The 10,506-nt window shown below is 39.1% G+C and overlaps 1 protein-coding gene across 1 annotated transcript; it reads left to right on the top strand.

Moving 5' to 3' along the window:
• Positions 1–1,104: 1,104 nt before the first annotated feature.
• Positions 1,105–8,004, top strand: sdad1 (SDA1 domain containing 1). Its single transcript, XM_012816910.2, has 22 exons — positions 1,105–1,306; positions 1,500–1,604; positions 1,715–1,813; positions 2,056–2,166; positions 2,466–2,537; positions 2,631–2,731; positions 2,857–2,914; positions 3,024–3,098; positions 3,178–3,279; positions 3,623–3,692; positions 3,781–3,884; positions 4,278–4,335; positions 4,503–4,561; positions 4,735–4,811; positions 5,106–5,203; positions 5,615–5,691; positions 6,008–6,131; positions 6,235–6,332; positions 6,476–6,666; positions 6,893–6,977; positions 7,125–7,286; positions 7,511–8,004. Exons 1-22 carry the CDS (start codon positions 1,217–1,219, stop codon positions 7,553–7,555), a joined length of 2,061 nt encoding a protein of 686 aa, XP_012672364.1. The 5' UTR covers positions 1,105–1,216; the 3' UTR covers positions 7,556–8,004.
• The last annotated feature ends 2,502 nt before the right edge of the window (positions 8,005–10,506 follow it).

The following is a 10,506-nucleotide window of genomic DNA, read 5'->3' on the forward strand; positions in this document are numbered from 1 at the left end:
GGTTGATGTATTTTAGTACAATTATTGTTTTGCCACCATCACTGACTTCATATACCTAACAAAATAAAGACAAAAAAAAAACATTTACTAGAGATTATAATTGATAGGGGCTACATTTTAATGTTTAGTAATTCCGGTAAAGACTGTAATAGTATGAGTTTTATAAGGGCCAGTTAAAATAACTTAATAAATTCCTTGTGTCTAAAGCATCAGAATAGGAGTTCCTTGGTGTCAAAGCAGTAAACATTAAAAGAAAAAATTACCTCCAGTGAGTCAGCCTCTTTACCAGCAAACCACCCCACTTCCTCCCCACTGCACTGGAGCTCTGTTAAACTGATGACCTAATGTGATGTTCCATCAGACCTGAGTTGGGTCAACTTGAAATCAAAAACACAAGCTCTGATTTCAGTCCAAATTTTTAGCAGAAGTCAGATGTTAAAAAGAGAAAAACAAAAATGCCTTGCCTATAGGGTCTTTTCCTATTAAACTATGTGCCTTGTCGTCATGCTTTGAAGGCCAATGATTCATAACCAACAGGAAAGGCACACAAATTTCCGTCATAGTTGATATTCGCCAGTGTAGCCACAGACAAATTAAAGATTCTCCGCCAAGGCTAACAACCACGACTGATTTAACTGAAAAATTAGAACATTCTGAATGAATTATTTAGTCTGAAGTTACTTTACAAATAATGCCAATTTCAATGGCCATCGCCCCCATTTACAGTTACATATGCAATCATGTAGTGATGCTCCTCTCTACTGGTGAAAAGGTAATACTAAACATTAAACTATGAAAAATATTAATCACATGTATTCTTTGTTATTTATTTATGAGTTTGCCAACAACTGCAGAAGCAATGGTAATGTCAAGCATCGCAGATTAGTTGAAACATGACACTTGCCTGACAGTTGCATAAATAATTTCATATCGTGAATACGGAAAGCACTGTTAAGGTAGTGTAAGTCTACTTCATATTACATAACCTCAGAATGTCAAACCCTTTTGACGATACTTAAGTTACTGATGGAACATCAAGACATCAAGTTGCTACTTTTTTTTAAAACGGGAAAATCGTCATTGTATTGTCTTATTACGCTTTCCGTAGAAAGACCTATCGAAAACAACATGGCGACTTACTGAGGAGCCACGCTGGTACACGAACTGGATAAATAAAACAAGTTCCCTGCTAATCGACAATTCATTCTTCGACATCATGTCTGGTCGAAATAATAACAAATTACCAACAAATCTGCCGCAACTGCAGAATCTTATAAAAAGAGATCCACAGTCATACACAGAAGAGGTGAGTAACGTTTAGAACGAAAACGTAGCTTCCTCACGAGGATAGCTAAAGTTAGCCTAGATACCATAGCTAGTAAACATAGTTCGAAATGTAAACAGTGGTATAACTATGATAAACACGCAAAATTGGTTACATTTAACCTAAATATACCAGTCTTCACCGTTAATAGTAATTGCCACGACAATCTCTTCAGTTCTTACAACAGTATCGACACTACCAGTCAAATGTCCAGATCTTCAAACATCAGCCAGATAAAGCCAACAAGGAGCTGGCGGACCTATCAATGTTCCTCGCTCAGGTAAAGAATTCTTTATCTCAAATCTCTCTTTAAAAATAGCTTCTATGACCAGCGTACTTGCCTAACATGACAACAGTAGTTAACGTTACATTTAACATGGCTTTCCACAGGTTGCACATTGCTATAAGGAACAGTTGGCTACTTTCCCTCAGGACTTGACAGAGCTACTCTTAAGTCATCATACAGTCTTGGAATCTGATCTGCGAATGGTATGAGCAGCAGTAACTGTCAAAATCTTTATATGCATCAAGGATAATCTCCGTATTTGCCAATTAAATTGTGTACACAGCTCTACTGTTTGCATAAAAATAATTTCATTTTTGTTAATAATTATGTTAACAAATGTACCGTAGTTCTTAGCTTGTGATGTGTTTATGGGAAAACGATATTTGTCATTTGCATGTCATTTGCTCTTAATTATGTATTTGTCTTTATGCCTTTTGCTTCTCAGACTTTCTGCAAAGCCTTGATCTTACTGAGGAACAAAGACTTGATCAATCCCACTAGTCTCCTGGAACTGTTCTTTGAGCTGCTGCGCTGTCATGATAAACTTCTGAGAAAGGTGTGCATGAACCACAAGGAGGGTTTTAGTGATACAATAAGTACTGTGTAATTTTGACTGAGGTAAAGCATTTAGGAAAAGGATTAGTCAATTTCATTCTTACCTCATTGAGCAAAACGTAGCTAGCAGATATGTTACCTCCTGTGTCTTAAACGTCTTATTTCCACAGTCCATTAAATTGCTTTAGTGGCATGGAATTGTTATCTGAAATAGCGGATATCCAAGTCACTATCTTTTCCGCCAAAACAGCATGATAGATTATTTGTACCTGCTGAAGACTTTGTTTACTGTTTCTTCAGACATTGTACACACACATTGTGACGGATATCAAGAACATCAATGCCAAGCACAAGAACAACAAATTGAACACAGTAAGTGTAAAAATCACTGCCCTCTTTGTTGAAATCCAAATTATTCATGTCGCTTTATGTGTTAGATGGGTTTCTTTGTGTCCCTCAACTCAGACTCTGCAGAACTTCATGTACAGTATGCTGAGAGACAGTAACCCCATTGCTGCTAAGATATCTCTGGATGTGATGACCGAGCTCTACAAAAGAAATATATGGTGAGTCTGGTGCATTGCAGTCTTCATCCATTGATCAGTAAAAAGAATGTGCTTGAAAATGGTCTGTTTTGTTACTTTGAAATGTACATTTGCTTTCACTTATATTTGTATTGCCTTTATTTTAGGAATGATGCCAAAACTGTTAATGTCATCACAACAGCCTGTTTCTCCAAAGTCACAAAGGTAGACAAAGAGTTACTTGTTGTGCTTTTGTCCTTATTAATATATTCTTGTTTTATTGTCTTACCTTTGATTGTTTGCCAGATTTTGATTTCCTCCCTTTTATCCTCAGATCTGTGTTGGTGGACTAAAGTTCTTTTTGGGTAAAGATGAAGATGAGAAGAAGGACAGCGAATCTGAATCCGAGGTATAGTATAACCGACCAAAGATGAGCTGAAAGCTGTATTGCTTGCACTGAGTTGTCTAATTCCGATTCTTGCTTCTAGAATGAGGGACCAACAGCAAGAGACCTCATGATTCGGTACCACACAGGAAGGAAAACATCGAAAAACAAGAAGAAGATGGAGAAATCAATGAAAGTTCTCAAGGTACACAGAGGACCAGAGTTCTTTGTTCCATATGTACTGAGTACTGAGTGTGAGTGAGCTTGGGGATCACATGTGGCTTGATTGACAGCTTCTAAAGGATACATTTATGACACCAGGAATAGAATAGAATCGACTTTATTTGTCATTGTGCATTAGATACACAATGAAATTTGTTTGTACAACCACTAAAAAAAGTGCAGTTGTGCTGGGTGGAGGGTAGGAGGGTTGTGTGATTATTTAGTTCTGTGAACTAAAGGTTCAGGAGAGGTTAACAGGAGAGGGTGTCATTTGGGGATCTTTCTTTCCTCACATGCCTACTTATTATCTTGCTTTCATTTAACAGCAACATAAAAAGAAAAAACGAGTGGAAGTCTTCAATTTCTCAGCTATCCACCTCATCCATGACCCTCAAGGTGACAACTTGTCCTCATAGTGAAGCCACATCATTTTGTATACTCAAAATATCTCCTAAAATGCTTCTCTTATCGTTCCTTCTCTCAGATTTTTCAGAGAAACTTCTCAAACAGCTGGAAGCCTCCAAGGAGCGCTTTGAGGTTAAGATCATGATGATGGAACTGCTATCCAGACTAGTGGGAATTCATGAGGTAAGCAAACTAAAATCTGGACCAGAGAACTAGGCTGTAACTGTGTGTCAGCAGTGGGGGTTAGCTGTAGTGGTATTAAGTGGTGAAAGAGCAAGTGTGGCGGGGGAAAAATGGATCAAGCAATAGAACAAGAGAGGAAGTTCATTGTCAGAAATAACATCACGGTAGTGATCTGGTTGGCTTGTGCCTATGACTAAGACAATTCCTGTAGGAAATTCAGTCGCTTATGGATGCAAGATCCCGGTGGGGCTTAATTGTAATATTGCTGAATTCTACAGCCAAAATGTGTAGTTCCACCCCTTCGCAACAAAGAAGAGCATGCATCTTAGCTAGGTTGTTTGGAGCTGTTGGTACCTGGTGAAAACAAATGATGTGTTCTTTCTCTGCCCACAGCTTCTACTCCTCAACTATTATCCATTTCTCCAGCGCTTTCTACAGCCTCACCAGAGAGGTAAGAGTTTGAAGCACTTTGGAAATCCTGACACAACTCTCAATTTGTTTGTACATGAAAATTGAATATATTACTTTATCTATTTCACCGTTTATCTAAAAAAACAAAAACTGCAGTGTATTTCCTTATTGCTTTCTAATGCTAGTGTGTACTCTGTCTGTCTTCAGAGGTGACAAAGATCCTGTTGTGTGCAGCACAGTCAGCCCACCAGCTGGTGCCTCCTGAGGTAAAGAATGCATTATTTGAAATCCCTTCACTGCATGACACAGTGACTTTAAATCGTTATATCCATAAATTGCAGAATGTCTTCAATGCCTTAATCGGAGCTTAAACCTGTGTATAAAGAGCACTTGAGAAATGGAACTTGTAAAGTGAGCAATTGTTGTTTCTTTTCCGCAGGTCATGGAGTCAGTGGTCATGACCATTGCCAACAACTTTGTCACAGACCGAAATTCAGGCGAAGTCATGACCGTAGGGTAGGTGACTGTTGTTGCAGTTGTTTATAACTAACTGTTGTTGCAATTTGGTTTATACTCATAAACATATTTGTTTTTAGTAGTTGTAGCAGTTATTACTTATGTTAGTAATTATATATAACAAACTTGTATCTCAGAATTATTGAAAATAGCATACATTATAGTGCAGTAGTATTCAAAGTGTGGTACAGGATGTTAGGTCAGTCCTCAATATCTGGACAACCTGCATGTATAAAGCCGAGTGCTCTTCGCTCATAAATGCAGATATGAACCCCCTCCGTTTCTTGTTTACAGCATTAATGCCATCAGGGAGGTGGTGGCCCGCTGTCCCCTGGCCATGAATGAGGACCTGCTCCAGGACCTGACTATGTACAGATCACACAAAGACAAGAGTATGCCAGCACAGTCCTAGTTCCAAATCACACAAAGACAAGAGTATGCCAGCACAGTTCTAGTTCCAAATCACACACAGACAAGAGTATGCCAGCACAGTTCTAGTTCCAAATCACACAGACAAGAGTATGCCAGCACAGTTCTAGTTCCAAATCACACAGACAAGAGTATGCCAGCACCGTTCTAGTTCCAAATCACACAGACAAGAGTATGCCAGCACAGTTCTAGTTCCAAATCACACAGACAAGAGTATGCCAGCACAGTTCTAGTTCCAAATCACACAGACAAGAGTATTCCAACACAGCTCTAGTTCCACTGTTCCGCCTGAGCCCAGATGCTACATTATCTCAGCTACGGAGCTCGTCATGTGGTTTTAAATGCAATTTTTTGGATTTCCCCCTGCTGTTTAGATGTGGTCATGTCAGCTAAGGGTTTGATTCAACTCTTCAGAAGTCTGAATCCACACATGCTTCACCGGAAAGATCGGGTGAGTAGATCACGGAAAGCGATTTTATTTCCCACGTACGCCTGTCTCTAGACCCCGAGGTGGCACTTTCACTTACGACTGAACTTGTACCTGGTCCCTTTCACAGGCAATTCATATCTCTAAGTTATACAGAAGTCTTCACCATGTAATGTGATTGGGATATATAGCCCATTGTTACATGCGTTTCATGCCTGATGTTTGTTTGTTCATTTTGAGGGGTCAGTTGGTTTATGGAGCAAGCTGCAGTCCAGAGGGATAATTTGTTGTAGTTGAATGTGGTATTCTGGTCTTAAAAAATTCTGTTTTGTGGTCTTAGGGGAAACCCACAGAATCGTCCTCTGAGGCCCACATACAGAATTATGGTGAAATGGGGGCAAAGGATTACATTCCGGGTGCAGAGGTTCTGGATGAGGAGAATAAGGAGGGAGACGGGGAGGATGGTAGGAATCTTGTTTTACTGGTCAAAATGCATGAAGCTGTCCGGCAAAAAATCTGCTGCATAATTACATTGTGTGGAGAATTAAATAGCTGTTTTATCTTCAGCGTGGGCAGGGTGGGAAAGTGCAAGTGAGGAGGACGGAGATGACGATGGAGAATGGGTGGATGTCCATCACTCATCAGATGAAGGACAAGCTGAGATGGTAAGCTTGATATAGGGTGTTAAACTGGTCAGTCTGACTGTGTGTGTGTGTGTGTGTGTGTGTGTGTGTGTGTGTGTGTGTGTGTGTGTGTGTGTGTGTGTGTGTGTGTGTGTTTGCTCATGTTCTTATCTGTGTTGGATCAGGCGGAAAAGCTCCAGACTATTCCATTAGAGGACAGAAAGGCCAAAGCAACAGCAGTCAGCGGCAGCCGACTCCTCACACAGGAGGACTTCAAGAAGATCCGTCTGGCACAGATGGCCAAGGAGCTCAACGCTGCTCCTGGCAAAGGCCAGAAGAGGAAGATTGTGGAGATTGATGAAGAAGAAGAGGGAAGGTAAGACCACTACCTGAGGATTGTGTTGTGATCTTGTGATGGCGCGTCCTTCATCTGGGTCAGGTCTGTGTGGATTAAGTGTGAATACATTGTCAGTATTTTCTATCCTTCATGAAAATAATCTGTCTTTTAATGTGAATCTTCAGTCCAGTACATTGTTGGAAATGATTTCAAGGAGATCCTGAAACTGTAGTGCAGTCTGTAAACTGTAGACTTCTCTTCACAGTGGGGAGTTGATCTCAATAAAAGCCATTGAAAAGCTGCATAAGAAACCTAAAGATGACAAGGAACAACGACTAGCCGGAGCTATGGTAAGTGTACATATGTCCATTCATCATATTTAGGGAGGAAACAGTTTCTTTTCGAAGGTGTGAAGCTGCATTCCAAATGACATAAAGTCAGACGTGACATATTGTCCGCTGTTATGTCGTTAATAAAGTGTTCTGTCCTCCTTGCAGGCTGGCCGAACTGAGAAAAAAGATTTTCTGAAGAAAAGGACCAAGCTGAATCCATTTGCTAGCACTAGCAACAAGGAGAAGAAAAGGTCTAAGAACTTCATGATGATGAGGCACAGTCAGAATGTTCGAACCAAGGGCAAACGGTCCTTCAGAGACAAACAAGTGAGAAATTCCCCTTGCCAATTCCCTTTTTATTGGCCTAACATCAGTGCTTTAAGCCTGTCTGTCTGTCTGTCTGTCTGTCTGTCTGTCTGTCTGTCTGCACAGTTAGTAATTTGTATTGGCAAAGTGACTGTAATGCATAACATGCTCCTATATAACATTTTAAGTAATATATATTTTGTGTTATTTAATGTTCGGTGTACTGACGTTGTTCCACTTTGCAGATTGCCCTGAGAGATTCACTGCTGAAGAAACGAAAATACAAGTAACTGTCAACACATCAGCCAGCAGTCTTCTCTTGTGCATCATGTTGAATGGCCTGTCCTCCGTACATCTGATTGAGAGAGAGATGTTCCTTTATTCCTGCGTACGTTGGCGTTGATAGTAATCTGTACAGATATGTCACATACCGCCATTAAAATCATTTTAGCCTACTCTGTATTTTGTTGTTGTTACCCACTTGTGATTTAAAGATGTCCAATGTATTAGTTCAGATTTAGAGTTCAGATACAGATAAAGATGTATCCATACTTTTTACGCTAAGGCAATTTTATTTATATAGCACATTTCAATTACATAAGGCAATTCAATGTGTCTTACATAAATTAGAGCAGAAGGAACATCCAAAGCAAAGTCAGGAGTAAAGAGATTAAAATATTATTAAAAGGTGGTAAAGAAGATAATTAACAGAACATACAAAGTCAATAAAATAGAATAATTAAAAGAATGTACAAAGTACATAAAATAAAAACATTGTGGAAGTATCCCTGACTGTGTGTGTATCTGTTTTGGACCACGGACTAGAGAATCAATAGCTCATAGCCAATAGGTCTTAACCATTAACAATTAACCATCACTTCCCTATCGGCAATGACTAGAGGTCTACTTCCAGAATTCCAGTGCATTACACAGTAATAGAAAAACTTAATAAAGAGATTTTGAAAGTAAATAGAAAATAAGTTTAAGAACCTGTTCCCATAAGGCAATAACTTGTGTGCACAAGATAAAAAATATCTCCTCACAGGACTTTACTGGTTCCAGAAGATAATTAAAAATAACTTGTTTAAAAGAGATCTTATGTTCAGAAGAGATAGCTTTACAATGAGTGTAGTGATTTATGATATGTAACATTTAACAAATTAGACTGGTTTATGCCAAATGCTGAATGTACCACAATAGAGAATATTTTAGGCATACTGGGTCCCAATTTGCTAATTAAGTTTATTTACATCCAGTAGCCTAATGTTTTTAACATTAGTTTCACATAGGCTTAAATGGCCATTGTTTTAGTGTAATGTTTTCTAGAACAATGCCTTTCAATGTGACGTAAGACTTGACTGCTTCGTCTTGATATTGTGATGAGATAGGGCTACCTCTCCCCGAGTATAACGCTGTCACTCATTGCCATCTGTTTGGCCTTCGCTTGATCAAATGACGCTGAGAGATATCCAGGTATGTTTAGTTCTGTACAGAAATGTTTTTGATAGTTCAGCTACCTGCTCGCCACCATTAATCTGATTTAGCAACGTGGTAATTCAACGTGCGTAGTATTTTTCCATGTATAAATATAAGATGTAAAATATGACCTGATTGGTGTGTTTTACGCATTGTAGGAAGCGTACAGGTATAATTTGGAGCCTCCCCTCTTGTGGCGTCAGTATAAATATGACTCGTCGTTTAATCCAAACAAATACAAGTAAGCTGCAGAACACTTCATATTTATACCTTTTTTGCGGGGATGAATTGATTATATCCTTTCATAGCAGTGTGCAATAGGCTACTACCTGTAGGCCTAGAGTCATTTCTAGTTTCTGCATATTCTTCAGGAGGAAGCTGTATGACGCTGTACAGTTCTCTGGTTTGTTCCTGATGAAGAGGAGGGCTCTGCCTTTGGCGCATGAGATTACCTTGTTTGACATTGGAAAGCTCCACCATGTACAGACTAAATACCCATCAAAACCAAGTCTCACAACCAGGTTATATGATAATATTCCTTACTTAATCATGTGGTTTTAATTTGAATTTTACCCTTAGCCTGTGTGCATGGGCAACTTTCGTTTCCAAAGCGGAGTTGGTTGTTGGTGGAATATGTAACTTTATTTGTCAACCACAACAATTTTTTGCGATATTTCCCAATTAGTCTTTTTTTTAAATACATATAAATATCTGTTTGTCTGCCTTCAGGAGTTTGCTTAAACTTGATCACATTTATATCCACGCAAGAGTGCACGAATAGAAACATTGCAAAAGGCTCTATTGCTCATGACGCAAGCTGATGAGTTACGTGTCTGTCTGTATATATATATATAAATGTAACTTTCCAGTGAAGTGAGTCATGGTGAGTCTGCAAGTGACGAGAACAGTTCACAGAAGCCTGACCTAAGCTTCCACACTCAGACTGTGGAGGACAGACGCTTCTGTCGATCCCCTGGATTCTTCAGGAAAGCTTCTTTCTAGAGGGATTGGATGTTCTCCAAACTGCCATGATTCTCTCAATAAAACCATAAAATACATGTTTTGTTATGTTATGTCCGATGATTAATTACTGTAACAGAGCTGCACACCAGTGAACAATGAATTCTGACAACATGTGTTATTGCCTAACTGAGGTTTAACAAATGACAAAAAAGACAAATGCACTCTCAAACAAAGGTGTCTAGACTTGTTTACCATGTACTCTGACTAGTTGCCAAGGGCTTTTGGAGGAAAAACTTGAGTTGAGACATGAGTTACTTTAGCTCATAACTATTTTCCTTTTGCATCAAACCACCATGCAACTGACCTCATTTGACTATAAGCAATTACTGTCAAAGTGGAGGTGCTTGTTTTGCCAACCTTTCATAGCATCATCATAGCTTTGCCAACCTTTCATAGCATCATAGCTTCCCCAATAATGTGAAGATGCTTAGCTATTATACCACAGACGGCTATATGTTTCTTTTATAATTATATGGTGATTGTCTAAAAGGATTTGGCCTCTACTTTATTAGTAATCTATAATACATTTAATTTGTCTTTATTGTTTTTTCCCTGTGTTTTTAAAAAGACAGTAAAGAGTTAACATTTGTGTTGAACTGAGGTAGTCAGCTCAGTAGCGTGCCTCAAATATGCACTATAAGCTGCTTAGCTCCAACAATGGTTACAGAAACTCTTTTGGTCATTCAGATGGTTTTTCTGAGGAGGTGAGTTGAGTGGGCGGGTTTAGTACTGGACATAGCAG

This window comes from Clupea harengus, chromosome 12, assembly GCF_900700415.2.
Source record: "Clupea harengus chromosome 12, Ch_v2.0.2, whole genome shotgun sequence".
NCBI classification, from domain to species: domain Eukaryota; kingdom Metazoa; phylum Chordata; class Actinopteri; order Clupeiformes; family Clupeidae; genus Clupea; species Clupea harengus.

Coding starts and splice junctions, on each gene's coding strand:
- sdad1 (XM_012816910.2), top strand. CDS start 1,217: ATGTCTGGTCGAAATAATAACAAATTACCAACAAATCTGCCGCAACTG. Junction 3,885..4,277: donor GACTAGTGGGAATTCATGAG/GTAAGCAAACTA, acceptor CTCTGCCCACAG/CTTCTACTCCTCAACTATTA. Junction 4,812..5,105: donor GGCGAAGTCATGACCGTAGG/GTAGGTGACTGT, acceptor TCTTGTTTACAG/CATTAATGCCATCAGGGAGG.